The 17664-nt window shown below is 34.7% G+C and overlaps 1 protein-coding gene across 2 annotated transcripts in view; it reads right to left on the reverse strand.

The window, feature by feature from the left end:
* VTI1A (vesicle transport through interaction with t-SNAREs 1A) overlaps positions 1-17664 on the reverse strand; it is a gene marked incomplete at both ends in the record, with an annotated part of 321439 nt that overhangs the window by 243639 nt on the left and 60136 nt on the right. The window contains 2 exons of one of the 2 annotated variants that reach the window (XM_084245632.1): positions 2101-2121; positions 8484-8561. In XM_084245632.1, the coding sequence (XP_084101758.1) occupies positions 2101-2121; positions 8484-8561 (99 nt within the window). The remainder of the gene's footprint in view (positions 1-2100; positions 2122-8483; positions 8562-17664) is intronic. The other variant, XM_084245633.1, reaches the window with a different exon arrangement.

A 17664-nucleotide genomic window follows, 5' to 3' on the forward strand; every position in this document is an offset into this window, starting at 1 on the left:
CAGCACAGCCAAGACCAGGGCAGCTCCCTGGCACTACCACTCTGCTACTAAGGATGCCCTGTTTCCAAACCTGAGCCCGAAAAAGAGCTTTACAAGGGAGGGGTGGGGCCGCACTTTGTTACAAACACAACATCTTATTTTAAAGTAGGTGAATGCCTGTCTTAGAATAGGTACAAGGAAGAAATCTGGGGCTCGTTCAGTGTTTGATTATTATTAGACTTTGGGTGAGAAACAATCACTTCTGAGCAAAGCATATACCAATGTTCTTCTTTAGGTAATCTATTCTATAAACATCAATATTACGTCCATATCAAAGTCTGTAAAAAGAATATTTCAGAGGTTATTATTCTATTAGTTGAATGCTCTAATACTTCCCAGTACATTCCCATTACAAGTTATAGTTTCAGAAATTTGCATTCTAGAGCCATACCTGACAAAACTATTGCTATAAGCATAACAAAAGAGTGGAGTCATAAACCAATGATAAAACACATGTTAAGAGAAATGCTGACATGATATTGCCAGTTTTTAGAATTAAGCTAAAGCTAGTGAATTCAGCTTAACAAAAAGAAATCTTCTGTCAAAAATGCTGATTATAGTAAGGAAGAAGATTTTATTAATTATAGTTACTGCTTGTTCAGAGACAAGAGCAAGACTTTCTCCATACAGAGATTTTCAATTAATATTTGAAAATTCAGATTCTTCACCTAAGAATGAACATGTACAAATACAAGCAGATAGTCTGTCTTGCAGAAAAACAACATTGATGTATCACCCACCTCAAGAATAATCTTATACATCAAAACTGCAATGACTATTTATTACATTTACACTAAGTGATTCATTTAGTGTATATATACATATATAGGTATATGTATAAATATCTATTTCCATGTAGGGATGAAACCAAAGAAACACCAAAAGGTTGGAGAGTGAAGGTTTTGTGTATTTCCACCCTTCATTTTAAATACGATTGTTACTTTACTAAGAGACGACATCACTAATGCACCTTAAATCAGAAGAATTGTTGAAAATCACTATCTGTAAGCCTCTAACAGCATTTCCATCATTTAGAGGGTGATGACTTACCAATAAAAAAACAACTAGGATAATTCCAATCAATGCAGTCAAGCTAAAGTCAAAAATAATCCACAGTACTCTATTAAAAACACTACCCACCTATCTATCTATACATATATATATATAAACTACAGATATACAGATACACACACTATGTGAATATACGTAATTTTTATGCAATATAGGCCATTATTTTATACCCTAACATAAACTAAAACTCAGTGTCAATAAACAAGAAATAAAACAATATCTCTGAAGGGATTACCAAAGCATATGTGACATGTTTAGCCTAATTAAAAAAGAATACAGAATCACTCAACATCCCTCATTAATATGGAGACAAAATTATCAACATTACTGCAAATATTTACTGGCCACAAAAATGTCTGGAGCTACACATACCAAATAGATTAGCAAACTCAGAAAAATGAGACTGCATTATATGCTATTTCCTACAAAAAAAAGAAAGTATTTAAAAATGATCAGAGCTTTGGCTATTTTCATGCATCTATATAAACACAAGACTACAGGGTATTTATAATGTATGTGTTTCCCCCAAAAGATAACAGATTCATAGTATCTTATACTGAATCTAAGAATTTTGGGTGGGGAAAAGGAGTTTATTTAAAAACAGTTTTCAGTAAAGTAAATCGGAATGTCAGAAAAAATTCTAAATATATTTACTTCTTTGAGGAGCCAATACAAATAAAACAAATCTGAAGTTAGTTTACAGTAAAACTGTACTTGTGTATAGTTTTAAGGCATTCCTTTATTTTTCTCTCCTGTTTTGGGCTTTTAAAATATGAATTTTCCCCTGATGCCATCAAACGCCAATGATCACTGTGATTAGAAAGATTAGGATATAAAGACAATCAGCAGAGAACATTTCTGAGCAATATATACACTATGTTTACTATGTATAGATTTTCCTGGAAATATGAGTGTGAAGATACAGATTTAGAAATTCAATTTTATAGGAAGAAGCAGAATTTTAAAAAAAGCAAGCTAGGAAATACTCACCTCTTCACGTAATTTTATCAACTGCAACATGAATGCACAAAAAAAAAAAAGATAAAAAGGAAAGAAATGGCAGGAAAGAAAGATCAGTTGTGTGACAGGATACAGAATTAACATTGACAATTTATCTGTTTACATGTTTAGCATTTAAAAATCACAGACAAACACATTAAAAGAACCTAAACATAGACTACATGCAGAGTTTTTTGAACGAATAAAGATCACTTTCTCACACTGTCACATTAAACAAAGAGAATAGTGTGAAATTCTCTTTTAAAGTACATCTAAGACACCATCATGAAATAAAGGGGAATGACTTCATAGAAGTCTATATTATAAAGAAAGAAAACAAGTTTACTGTTCCTCTCTTCTAAGAATGTACCACTGAAGAGGATTTGTATATACAAGTTTTCGGGATGTTTCTGTTTTGAATCTTGACAACTGATTTCAGATTTTACTTAAAAATGAAAATGATTAATAGTTCATGCTATTATCTCAAAAACGACTTAAAACAACAGACTATGTTAGTTAATGACATACTTGCACCCACTCTAGCAGTAGGACTGCATTTGGAGGTAAGGTTATTTTAATTGAGAACACAGCATGCCAAGAGAGGTAATATTTAAGACACAGGATTGGAAAATATTTTACTGCCCTCAAAAATACTGTGCATTTCAGAGTTAACTTCTAGGCTTTTGTTTTGCTTAAGAGGCTACTACAATCACATCGTGCATTTATTTTAACTTTAGCAGTTTCTTCATTTTTCAATTTTCATCTTGTAAACGGGGCCCTCTTAAAGCAGGGAACTCTTACTTCATTTGTACTGCAGTCTGTGCTAAAGTCAAACCAAAAACCACTCTCTACTTGTTAGTAAATTCTCCTAAAATAACATTTTAATTCTCCTCTGCAGAACATGTTTCTGTCTGCCTTAATACAACAGTTGAAACAAGAGACTTCACTCTTTAGAAACTAGAAAATAGATATAGCCATGTAGCAGATTCATATTGTTTGTGTGTGTGTTTGTGTTTGACAGTCTTCTAAAGCACAAATATCATTGTATAGTTGAGATGACTGCCATAGTTTCTCAAAGAATAGAAACAGAAACCTATGTTGTAAGAGATTATAAACCACACCGTGGGTCTGAAATCTGCATCCTCAGCAATTCAGGTCTACAACTGATAATTTTTAAACATCCAAATATCTGTAACATCTGTTAAAATACTCGACATATGCAGGCCCATAAATTCAACTATTGCTTTGGGAGAAACCTGCCATGAATTGCTCACTCTAAGTTTCTCTCGAAGTATCATGTTTATTCTAGCCGGGAATTCTCAATGCTTAATGCTGGTTTTGTCTCCAGTTCAAGGAAGGCAGCAGGCATTCCAGCTTATTCTGTGACTTCATTTGTTATATGAAAAATATTTCACGTATAACAGAATGACATTTCAAAATTTTTATGAATCTTTTATAAAAAAAAAAAGTACACACTAGGTTACATCACCCTTCCCAAGGCATTACATGCAAAAATGAAACTTTTAACATCCTCCCTTCAAAACAGAAGACATTGTTGTTTTTAAATATCCTCATTCTCTCAGCAACCATCGGGGCCTGTGCATGTGATAAGTTACTATTCTCTCTTAGAAGAAAGCAAAAATTTAAACCAAAATACCTGGCCTATCACAAAGCAGAAATCTTTCTCTCTTTGCTATCCCAACATCACGAAAAGAAAAAGGCAAAAACATTCGTCGTCCAAGAAGGACGACCTGGGAGTAGGCCGCCCAGCTCTCCTTTCTTTCCGGGGCACCATTCTTCGTGGACTATCATCCTTACAGGGCCAAAGTTTAAAACTACTCCCCGGCCATAGAGACCATTCGGGGCATGCCACCCTGCCATAATCAATGAGTGTTTAAAAATGCTCCCCATTTGTTTTTTCAATAGGTTCCAAACAAAAAACGTTCTATCTCGTTTGTGCTGCATGGCTGCCTCCAAGCCCCACGCCGGATTTGTAGCTAAGCTAGGTAATGGAAGGGTTTTTAATCTTTATCTTTTTTTTTTTTTAAAAGTTAGGCCGAGAGTTATTCATTCGAGTAAACAAAAGCTGGTCTATTTTTGAAAATTAACAATGCTTAGACTGGACTGCAAGTCGCGATTGCATATTTGCTGCAGTGCCCAGCTCCAGCCCAGGCGACTTGAAAGTCGACCATGCCACCATGTTGCGTTATGATAATCAACATCTTTTTTGAAACAAAGATTTTTTTTCCCCCCCTCAATGCAGAATTTGATACAAGAGGTAATCTGTTCCTTTGTGGGCTGAAAAAAAAAAAATCTGGTTTACGCTGGTTTGAACCAGTGGAATCTCTTGTGGCTAAGCCTTCTGCTGTGACTAAAATCAAAACTGCGCTGTAGAGCGCGAGGCCCGAGCGCGCGCGCCGCCTCGGAGTGGGGTGCGCATCACGTGACCCCCCAACTCCCGAGGTTTTTTTTTTTTTTTTAAAGCTGATAACGCGCCTGCCGTCTCTGTCCGCATACAGATAACGAATAAATGCTGAACTCTATTAAACGCCCTTTACACATTATCGTGGGTCGAACACACAATTTTCTGAACTTATGATGACAGTCCATTTATTTTGCTATAAACCCTCAGCACGTAACGAACAGATTTGTGCCTGGTAATGATCTGCTCTGCCAGGGCTATATGAAATGATACCGACCTTCTTTAGATCTTGGGGAATTAAATTGACCGACTTCACCCCCTGGCCTGTGGCTGAAGTTTGACACACTTTATGCACAGCAAGCCCCAATCGGAACTTGAGAGAACCTCGTCTTAAAAAATTAAGCAATCATACCTGCTAAATATTGCTTCACCACAAACATTTCCGCACGTTTAGAAATATACTCTTTACACATTTTTTTTTTTTTTGAATCTTCTAGTTGGGATTTAAGTCAAATTTCATTGACTTAAATTTATTCACGGATCAATCCCATTTTGCATGTGGAAACTGAGAGACAATTAAGGTTCAAAGTAAGGCAGGGCCGCTTTTATTTGCCCCATTACCAAAGTCCAGTAGGAAGGGGATTTAATTCTTAATTTTTCTTTTCTTTTTTCGAGAATGGTTTTCATGAAATTAAATCAAGTTAACAATCATTAAAGTTTCCATGCTAAACACAGCATCCCCATATTTTGAGAACTCAACTCTCCCTCTCTCTTGAAAAGTTAAAATAATAATATTGTCATATGAAAAGAAAATATGATATTTAAAAAAGAGAATAGAATGATAACACCTCAGACAATAATAGTCCTTGGAAAGCTGATGATTTAACAATACACGAATGTGCAAAGTAAGTGATTTGGTCCCTTCTCTGTCAATCAGGGAGAAGCTGTATTTGCTTCTAACATCAATTAGAAATTAATTTATACAAAGCAATTAATCTGGAATTAAATGAAACTATGTACACTATATAGACCATTACAGGTGTATTTAAAAAAAAACAAAAAACCTATGTTTCTGAAATTTTCATATTCCTAACCATGGGATAAATGTTTATATACATATACTAACCTAATAAACTTTAGTTCATTTGGAAGGTTATAATGACATATATTAACAACCAGCTCTTAGATATATTTTATAATGCATTATAAATAAGCAAAATGAGAAATAATAACAATGGCAGTCACATTTATCTAAATCTGCACAAAGAACCCACTATAAGGGAGATGTGTCTACTTCATTGAAAATCACTAAATAAAATCACTGCCTATTTTACTTATTTGCAACTATTGCTATTAATTCTGTATTATCTTCCTTTTCTGATAATTTTTAATTGCAATATTTATACCAATTTTAATGAAAGAAATATTGCTATTTTTATATCATTTTGCCCATCTCCAAGGCTTCCCTATATATTAAAAGTTTATCATGAATATTAGACTCAAGAAGTTCTGAAAATCAAGAAGTTCTAAAAATCACCAGCAATTAACTTATTTGTGAGCAGAAAATATTTCCTTATATGTGTTACAGGTAATCCTGCCCAGAAAACCTGTCATCTCAATCACAAGTTTACAAAAATTAATATGAGAGTCTATGTAAAATGTTTTCTTCCTCTAAAGTATGGGCTTCTGTTTTGATTTCATAGGCTGAATGAAGACTGATGCAGAATAAGGAGTTATTCTCAAGTGACCATTCTTAGTTAAGTATGTGTTTTCGTTTTGAGGGTTTTTAATTCCTATATTATGATAAAAAGCCTCGAAACAAAATTTAATGACTTCATTATGATATGGAAATTTTGCTACATTTGGTAACAAAATAACCAAAAAGTTAAGTGTGGTCTCTTTGAACTTTCAAACTTAATTCAAATTTTAGATTGAGAAGTTCATATAATAATATATGAACAGTGGCATAGTCTCACGACTATAATTTATCACACTCTATTTATTGAAGTGACAGCTCCTTACAACTAAACTTCAGGTTCCCCAGCACTTTCAGAATTTCTAAGTTTGATTTATACAAGTCCAGGGGAAATCTCTCCGTAATCACTTTAAAGTGACAGGAATATAATTTGAACAATTCAGAAAATATGAACTCCATCTATTTTTTGTGGAATATTTTACTTTAGGCATAAAAATCATACTTATATGTATGTGAGGCAAATGTTTTAGGCACATAAAATGTCCATTAGGAGAAATGAACATGCTTTTTTAAAAAAAGATCCCTGTCACAGTACTATAATCCATTACGATAAAGGAGACAGAGTCAGACAGGAACAGCCCCTTCCTTTCTATTTCCTCTGTATTAGGCAATGGTTTCAAATGAGAGAGAGATCTATAGCTGTTTAACAGATTGACATGGGAATTCTGCATTCACTTGTTTGCAAAAAAGAATTTTTTTGCAGTAAAGATAGGAAATAAAATTATGATTCACTTATTCAAGAGATACCAGCATCTAAATCTCACTTAAAATAGGAAGAAAATAGTTTTTCTCATCCTCACATTATTTAATCTATTATGAGTAAAACTCCTTTATCACATCACTCTTTAATGTTTGATGTGTTCCCTTTTTTTTCCCCCTCGTAGCTTTTCTCACATTTCAATCAGAGAAGCTGAAATCCCAAGTCAAATCTTAACGTGTTTACATGTCTGAACTCCAACTGATAACATCCAAATAGCGGAGGAGGTGAGATCTTTCCCCAAACAAACATAATCAGCTCACTGATTCTTCTCCTTTTTCTGGGGGGTGGCTGGGCGGGGTCATCATCACATACACAGCATACCTGTTTACAATATTAGCATGATAGCAGATAGCAATATAGTTTGCGCATACTTATACTGCAGTGGCAAACACAATTATGAAATTTTTATAATGTGTAGCAAAATCTTATGCCTTATTACCTTATTAACAGTTTACTGAATGATTATGTGCATTTTTATTTAGGCAGGGTAGAGACCTCTGCAATACTTGCCAAAGTAACATTCATAAAACAGTTTAGGTCTTGCTTCTGAAATCCCCTATCATTTATTTTCCTTGAAACTGTCCAAGAGAATCAGTTGCTAGGATTGTTAGAGACATTTTTAAAGTGATCTTTACACTGAGATTCTTGAAATATTTTTTAAAAGTCATATATTATCCACATGGATTGAGGAAGTCTGCAGTGTTAATTCAAAGAAGCGGGACATTAATTGGACTGATGACATCAATGTGTGATCCAATAAGAACCCACATCCAAGTTATAAGAAGAAATTGGGTCTTTTTTAAGAAGAAATTGGGTCTTAATTTTTGCTTATGTGGATCTTAAACTGCAGAAAGACATTTCCTATTGTTGTTGTTGCCGTTATTACTATCATTACTATTATTTGACAAAGCAGGCCCTCTATATGAGTATCCAAGTTCCACACTGGTGCTTACATTTGCATTTCGGTGAATGTATTTTTAAGAAGCTACACAATAGGAGACTGAGCTGCCTGCCCTGTTGAATTTTGAAAGCTTACTTTCATTTGTTTTGCTGCAAGTGTTGATTTAATTATGCTGCATTATTATCAAAGCTGTATTATGTACTTTTTCATTCCTTTTACATGTGTTTGAGGTGAAGACCTTGGCTTTGTCTGCAAACAGTGTGTTTCAAGTTATTCCTTAAGTACTAAATAATAAAGAAAAGAGAAGAAAAGATTTTTTTTAAAGATAGCAGACAGTGATCACAAGGTAAAGGGTTAAATGTAAGATCTCCAAGAAACATTTTGAAGTTGATTAAGACTCCAGCTTTGCATTAAACAGTATCGCTTCCACATGAGTTGCTGCTAATACTGTTAAGGAGCAGCTTGAGAGCCCAGTGTGCGAGTGACCCCCTTCACCCTCCAGCCACCCACCGGGCCCTGCTGATTAGCATTCTACCTGGTTCTCTGAGGAATTCCCATCCTCCCCCAGGAGCTCATTCCGTACTTCGTCACTGTAGGCGATCCGTGACCTTTTCTATAAAACAAAACAAAAAGGGAGAGAGCAAGATGAACATTAGAAAGTAAAGGCTTCGAAGCGTCATCGGTCTCCAGGCTGATCATCTCAAACCTCGAGAGCCCCCTAATGGAAACCTATTTGCTAAAATCTGCAAACCAAAGTTGTGTCAAGTTCTTGAACTTGAGAAGTTTTTCAAATGCCAATAATGAAAGAAAACTCTGTATTCTGTAAGTATTCTGTTAATATTCACAAATGGGTCGTGACTGGTATATTATGCCATACAAAGTCATTCAAAGAAGGGCACTGAACTGAAGGAAATGCAGTTGTGTAGCTCTGTATCTGCAAACCCCACCAGATTGCAATTAAAAGGAGAGTATATAGGGATCTTTAATATTGTGGTAGGAAATGACCATACAATGCAGGTCTTTTAAAATCTCTAATTTTAGGATATTTTATCTCCCAACTATACACTAGAATGTCTGGAAAATAGATCTATATTTCCTTCATTATTTCTGGTTAGTTTTCCTAACCAGAAAGATGGAATTTAAAATCCCATTTCATTTCCAAACAATAATTTAAAAGCTTCCCAGTCCTCTATAAATAATGGCCTTAAGAAAGTGTGTGTGTGCATGTGTGCATGCCTATGTGCACACATGTGAGTGTGTGTGTGTGTCTGTGCGTGCGTCTGGTAAATTAAATTTCCCAATCCCAGTAAATAAAGGCAAGAAGGCTATGAGTCAACTTTTCACAATCCCAGCAAATAAAGGCAAGTGGGCTATGAGTCAACATCATACACTGAGATTTTGTTTTACAAGAAATCTGCCTTCACCTGTAAAGTCAGAGGGACCTGTCTGCAAGCAATTCATTAATTATGGACACATGTTTGGAAAAACTAAAAAGCTTTGAAAATTAGTTGCAAAGCTAAAGTGTCATCCTCAGATCCTACTTTCAGACCCAAATGCAGATTTACAGGTCACTTTGCTTTCTTTTCTGCTTCTGAATTTACAAAGTAAAAACAGTCAATTAAAAAATAAAAAAAAAATCATGTGGGACACTATTCTTTTTTTCAGCTGAGGCCTACAGTTTAGGACTTAAAATTTCTTACCTGTTCAACTGTGATCTGAAAAAAATGTTACTTTTAAAGGATGATCCATGAACAGAAGTCAACAAGATTTTATTTAGATTTTTCCACTAGTGAATAACACTCCTTTGCCACCTCAGAGACCATGATATCTTCAAAATCATATTATATTAGAATTTAAAAGGACTATGGACAAAAAACTTGAATTGATTTTAAACTACTTCAAAGTTTAGCCTTTCTCAATTGGGGTTCTGGAGCTAAACTACAAAACACAGAAAATATTTCAGTGGCTATTCTCTCAATTTTTCCAAAGATCACACATAAGAGAGAAATTAGTTCATTACATAGAACAGAAGACTTCTGGGCCTAACTCTCTGGCAGACTGCAGTTGAATAAGGCCAAATGGATGTATAAATAAAAATAAGTAGGTCTACACATCCCTTTATTTTTCAGAAAAGAAAAAAATCAGACTAATGGTATTCAAAAAGTAGCTTTGGTTAAACCAGAGGAGAACCTTTGTATCCTAACTCACAGCTTAGTCCTCCTACATAAAATGTCTACCACATTTTATTACTATCTGGATACACTGAGGAAAAAGATAGAAAAATTGGAAAATGTTTCCACATAAAGGAGATAGTGGTATCCCCTCGCTGCTCTGAATTTCTACCCCAAGTCACCCTTGCCTGCTACAAATGTTTATATTAGACTTGGGCAAACCAGTAAGTCTGTAAGTAGATAAATAAACCAACAATGCTGTAGACAGGACAAAGTCGAAAAGTTAAGTTGTTAGCCCGAGGTCAGTAATGACATCTATATCAGATGTCTTAACAATTCAGGAGTGTCCCAACTCATTTATTTGTGAGCACACCAGATTTCTAACCACCACAGTGGATGTTAAGTCTGCTTCTCTTCCTGCAGTTATTGAAGCTACTATTAATTAGATATTTCATTGGCTTTGTATAGAATTATAATTTAAAAAATGCTAAATTACAAGAACATACACTTCACGGCCTTGGCACAATATTTAGAGCAAGCTAAATCTTTCTTTTGCCCATTTGGAGTTCCCCACCACAGCAGTTTCAAACTAGCTAAGCAAAAGTGTTTAACAGTATTAAAGGAAATGAGAACCTTTATACAGGCTATGGTATCAGAGCTGCCTTTTTAATTATTCATTTCATCACTATGGGGGACTAAAACATTCCACAGTATGCAAGGATATCATATGGAGATTGTTTTTGTTTTCCCCTTTTTTCACCAAAATACCAACAAATTGGCATAGATTATTCAATTATATTTTATTCTTATTTTGATTTACTATACTTCAAAAGAAGAAAATTACAAACATGTATTCTTAAATATCTAATCTTGTGTTGGTTAGAATCCATTGCTTTTGAAAACCAGCAATTAACAGGGTACAAGCTCAGCAATAGAGAAGAACCAAGGATTTATCCTCCGTTGAAGGGTGGTCCCTATAAATGTCATTCTTTACCAATGGGACAGTTAAAAACCAGTCATTTGGATGACTTTCTGGATGTAATTAAGCAAATAATATGCTGAGTTTACAAAATGTTCACTAGTAGAATTGACTTCTCTTAAAGAATGAAAAGAATTCATTTCAAATATTAGAAATAGTTCCTCATAAAATGATATAGTTAATGCTGAAAACAGAACTCTTAACACTCAAGTATCATTATAAATTTTTAAAAAATCAGACTTTGTTTTATTGAGTTATATTTAAATACTGGACATTGCTATTTTCTATTACTGTTTGAAATTTTAAGCAAGCTGATCCTAATCAACAATAATTTAGCAGAATCATTACTAAATTGAATCTTAGAAAAGGCAAATTCCCTTGAATGATAAACTGCTTATATTATGGATAATTTTCCTCCAAGACATCAATAAATTATTTTACCTTCTACGGAAATTTTAAAGATCCGACTCTACCTCACTAAGTTCTATGGCTTACTTTAATTTAGAAGATTCAAGGTTAATGAAACTGAAACATCTACTAAGTCTTGATAAACTAAAATATTTTTACTTTATTATCGCCTGTATAAAATCTGTAGTTTAGCCAAATGCAAGCATGAGAATATGAGCTGGAAATGTCACACACTCAGCTACAGTTTGAAGGAACCCAATTCATAATGCATGTTATAAATAGTTAATGACTTCTATACATAAGCTAACCAGGCAAATCAAGAAATTGTCAACATTTTTAGTTTTAGTTGTCAGTTACCACTGTCTACTAGTGCTTTGTATGTGGCTTTCTGGAGGAGACAGAAGCTCTATGCAGTTTGTAATCTACTGCAATTTCGGGTCTGTACCACAGGGTGGAAAAGCTTCAGCTGACAATAACTGCCCCTCCCCCCCACGGTGTTAAATACAAGAGCACTCCTCACATTTGTTTGTGTGTTTGTGTAAAGCCTGTTCCTGCTAGCTTCAACACTCAGGTAGACCAGGCACAGTTGGATGGAAAAATCCACAGACCATGTATGAATGACAGCAAAAGTATGACAACTTTAACAACTGATAGTTATTCCTAAGAAGTTAGATGCACAAAGTTTCAATGGCTATTTTAAACCGATGACAAAAATGAGTCTTTGGTTATGAATGGAAGACTTTCAGATTCCAGGCAATTTTCACTTGGTATATGAACAGAACTTTTGCATACTGATTGACTGCTTTTCTTAAAGTCAAGTTCAAACAGATACACTTGCTCAGTTCTGTCTGGAAATTTGACTTGAAACAAATTTATCTACTTGACCCAAGCCTTAACATTTCCCAACTGAACTGAATATGTTCCTGGACAGGCACCGCTAAACCAGAAACAAAACGAATTAGCCTAGCTTAAACTAATTAAGAACTGTGTTCTGTGGTACAGCCTCCTGTATGATTCTACATGTGACAGAGGGTCTACGTAACTAGAATGAGGATTCTACAACCCAACGCTATCATAAGCATAACAAGAAGTTGGTTTAATACAAATCCGTATATGAGAATTTAATTTCCATGGCTTGCACATGGCAAAGCAATTGCTTAAATTGCCTCACCTGGGAATTTAATACAATGTTATCATCAAACCAGCCACATTGTAAATAGATTTATAATGCTTTCCATGTGCTGCACTCTGTTGCATATGAATTAACTAATGATCTGGTATTACAATAAAATCAGCTAGTTCCCACACCTGGCAGACAGGATATTTCACTAAATTAATACCCATACAGCTACATCACAAGGCATGGGAGAGGAAACCATCTCTAAGGCATTCGACTTGAGTTTTACACAGGAGGCAAACACTCCATGGCTGTGTAGAATATCACGGTGTTGAATGGGGTGCTCAGGACAATCTGTTTCTAACATCTGTATCACAGAATGAAGACTTTCTCATTCCCATTCAATTTTGGCCTAATTTTCTTCATTCAGTGCTTTAATTACTAACCAGCAACCCACAACATTCACAAACACCAAGAAAGCCCTTTCTTCTAATCTATGTGCTGCAGACAGTCAAATAATTGATACAAAATGCAGTATGGTTTTGGTAAGTAATGAAAGAAAGGCTTGTCCTACTTCCTAATCAAATAGGCCTATAGAAGAAATGGTTAATAGATTTCTCCATAGGTCTAAAGCAAATTACCCAGTCTGGCCAGACTTTTCCATTGCTTCTACCATGCCTTTCAGTCTCCACATATTTAATAATGCCCAAGGTTACCAGGTGATACATCTATTAAAAACTGTTATGCTTTCATAGCCAAAGAATTTAACTGCCCTAAAGAATTTAACTGCTCCTGTTATAATTAACACTTTGGGATAGCTACAGAATACCATGAAATTATATTTATTAGCTAGTCACATAATTGCTGGCATTCATTTCTTACCTAATTTTATCTGGTTCTAATTAAATAATATCATACTTCTGTAATGCCCAGATGGCATTTCTAAAATGCATCTATCTTTGGCACAAAGCATTCCATTTTTAACCTCACTGCTATTTCTCCATGGCCAATTTCAGCTTTTCATCCACATTCCACCTATGACCCAGGACTTAAAAAGGTTCAGCAATCCAGGGCAGGAAACTTAAATTTTTGAGAAAAAAATAAAAAGGAATTTATAAACATTATTTATCACAGTATTCTCTGTGCTCTATTAATTTCTAGCAAAATATGATTTAAGATCAAAATATATCATACTGTATGATTCAGGTAAAGGTAAAGTACACTGTTCGGTAAATGCTTGATCTCCGGAAAGTTGTTAGAAAAAAAAAAAGCACAGGGCAGTGAGTGAAAAGAACAGAGATGACATTTCAGTAGGTGATCTTGATCAAATTAAGTTTTCTGATATCATTTCCTTGATCTCTAAAAATACTGATGATATTTATTTTCAAGGACTGCATAGTAATGGAAACCTATCATAATACCCGTGATAACCCTGCAAAGGATGTTCCACTAAATAGATAGTATTGGAAAAGATGCAGTAAGATCAGAATACACATGCGACTTAGGTATAAATTAGCACATCACTTCAAAAAATGATTTGCCAATATAGACTAAACCAAAAGTGGCTTTAATGAGATCATATCATTAACCCAGTAATCTACTACTCATCTTTGTCCAATTCCCTATTTTATGATGCTACAATTTTGGGATGACTTTCAATGGTAAAAACTTGACTGCATTTCTTCAAAGTTATCAGGGAAAGTAAGTTCCAATCTGTTTCCTTTAAGTAATCATTCTACTAAACATGGCTTGCTCTTGCTCAAGGGACTGTGTGAAGTTAAAGGTCAAACTCGTTCACTGGAAAGTGCACATGCCACATGTCACCCATACTGTAGCATTAATAAAGGAAAGCACACTTTCTATCTATCATAAACTCAGGGTCAATGGACCATATGCAAAGCCACCAGAGAGAAAACACTAGCCTGCCTGCTGCTAGGCTGCCAACATTTGGAAAAGCAGGTTCCATGAGAGCACTGAAATAACCCATTGTTTTTGAGTATGTGATACCAGGAAAAGTTTTTAAAATTTTTGAAAACTTTTTAAAATACTGTTTCTATTATAATCATTCTCATTTATTTTCTTGCTTATACTTTAAAAAACATCTTACATGTTTGAAATGGATTTTTATATTTTGGCTGTAAGTAAATTATACCAGATCTTCTCTTAATTTTTGAAGTGGAGCTTTAATGGCACATGCAAATACTTATATGCATATGATGATGTTATATATGTATATTTACACACAAATAGACTCACTCCCGTGTGCAATCCACATGTACATTACATCCATACGTAATAAGAAGTCTATTTGTGTATCACAATGCAAGAATAGACTTTTACTTACAACAGCAATTCTGACCACATTGCTGCTACATCATTTAATGATTTGTAAAGCAGAAAGCCTGAAATCATGTAACTGCCCTTCTTCATTTCCTCCCCCAGCACTTCTAAACATAAGCCTGAAATTTAAGTTTAGCATTAGAGTTTCAAAATGCAACTTGATTTAGTTAGTATCACAGCCCCACTTGCTTGCATGTGGGTGTAGTTTATGACTTTGACACTGTTATTGAACACAGTGTGACTGTGTCTTAAATCATGTTAACTTGTCAATCAGTAATTAAGTTACTTCATTCCAAAAATCAGCTCATGATAGAATGCCCAGATGTCGTTGTCAACATCTGGAATAGTGTAACTACACACTGGAGGAAATCTAGCTCTTTAGCCTTTCCAAATAAAAAAATAAAATCACTCATCAAAATGTACTTGAAATAATCAAAATGTCAAAATGCTTATTATTTTGTCTGATAAGGATATATAAATACTTTATTTGCTCCCACTGAAAAATGATAATCTGATGAATGAATGCTATGTAACAAATGCTTCAGTTGTATTTTTAGAATAACTACTGAAATAAAGAATATAGATTTATATTAATTTGCATCTAGGTTTCCTTATGCAAACTGCCTTGCATTAGGAAGAAGTTATCATGCATTGAAAATCTGCCCATAACCATAATTTTAAGTGATCAAGACATCTAAGAGCAAATGATCTTGAGGATTCTGTATGACTGACACTGAGGAAGTATATAAATGACAGAACCTTGTAGTTGGCAGTGACATGAGACATCATCTATTGATAGACCAGCCTACAAGGTAGAGAGAGGAGGTGTTCTAAGCTAGATGGGTGATCTATCCAAGACCACACAACTGGGAAAGAACAGGCAGAATTTCGACGAGCATCTGTTTTTCCAATGCCAGAATTCTTTTCACTTGACCACACCGCCAAGGCAGGCTGGGTTCTCCTGATCCTCAATCCCCAGGGAAAGAATGACTTTAACATTCACCTAGTTCTTGAACTTACCATCAGCTACAAAGTTGATTAGTCTGAGTCTTGTCACTCTTTTCCAAAATAAACAAATAAAAAGAAATCTTTATTTATACATTATTGTCAATATCTGGCACACTGACAATAAAACTGAAAGTTCAGGGTGACAAATGCTTAAGGTACAATGTTTTATTTGATAGAGTAAAATGTCTGATCTCAGAGAGTGAGTCAGCACCACACCTATGGGTGTAACTTAGATATGTTTCAAGATTAATCTTCAAAGGCTGCACCATAAAGCAACAATAATCTACCACAGGCAGGAGAGGAGCTGCAACACTGGTTTTTGAGATGTGTTAAGAACTGCCTGCTTGCCCAGGGATCTGGTGACGTCCCATAGGGTTACTCTAAAATTCTAGACTGGAACCTGCCAACTCATAGGCAAACAATTTTTATAATTTATTTTTCATGGTACTTATTTTTCATAGTACTTATTTTGGACCCATGTTAAGACAGATTCTTTATTATAGAAAATGCTTGTTTTAGTGAGGTTACAGTGCTCATAATTCAGAGATGTGCAATATGCTTTTTAATGCTCTATGAATATAGCCAATAAAACTATGATGATCAGGCAATAAAACAAAATCCTTTTAGTTCAAATTCTCTATGAAAAAAATTATGAGGATTCCTTCTATACCAGGGTGACCCAAGACTATAAAACATAATAAATCTAAATATCCAGACCCGATTTATAGACAACATGATCTTCCTAAAAGATTCCCCATTTTCGGTTGAACCAAGTCCCACCTACTTAGGGGCTGTGCTTTCTCAATTAAATGTTCTTTCTCTTACAGCTTTAACATATCCACACTCTACTGTGATTATCTATCTACCTTCCCTTTAAGGAAATAAACATTAGATGTATCCCAACTTCATCTATTTTAAAAAGTTATTTCACTCTATACTACTCTGTTCAGTGAATGCCCAAACTCTCTTTATCTTTCCACTCTTAGCTATGCTGCTTGAAAGAGTATTCTACAAGCACCAACTCCACACACTCACGTCCTAACCACTTCTCAGCTTAAAACAAACTTGATACCTTCCCACCATATCACTGGATCCCCTAGAGGCATCAATGACTTCCAGTTTTCAAAATCATTTGCCACATTATTTATTTTCAGGTTTTTATTTTAGAATAGTTGCAGGCTTATATAAAAGTTGCAAAGATTACAGAATTTTTCCTAATATCTAAAGGCTTATATTTGTCACATGAATGAATTCATTATTATACATTATTATTAAATAAGTCTATACTCTTTTTTTCGGGTTCCTAAGTTTTTTTTCTGCTCCTGTGTCCTATCCACAGCTCACATATTTTCAGTAATCATGTCTCCTTATTCCTCTTCTCTGTGACAATTTCTCAAACTTTCCTTGTTTTTTGATGGCTTTGACATCAAAGTCATTTGAAGAGTCCTGGCCAGGTGTTTTGCAGAATGTCCTTCAATTGAGGTGTCTGATCTTTTTCTCATTACTAGACTGAAGATATATGTTTTTAGGAAGATGGCAGAAGTAAAGTGTCATTTTCATCATATCATATGAAAGGTGCATACTATCAACATGACTTATCACTGTTAGTCTTGACCTTGATCACTGGCTGTAATACTACTTGTCAGGTTTCTCCACAGGGAGCTACTCTTTGACCCCTTCCTATATTGTACAG

This window comes from Talpa europaea, assembly GCF_964194135.1.
Source record: "Talpa europaea genome assembly, chromosome: 10".
NCBI classification, from domain to species: Eukaryota; Metazoa; Chordata; class Mammalia; order Eulipotyphla; family Talpidae; genus Talpa; species Talpa europaea.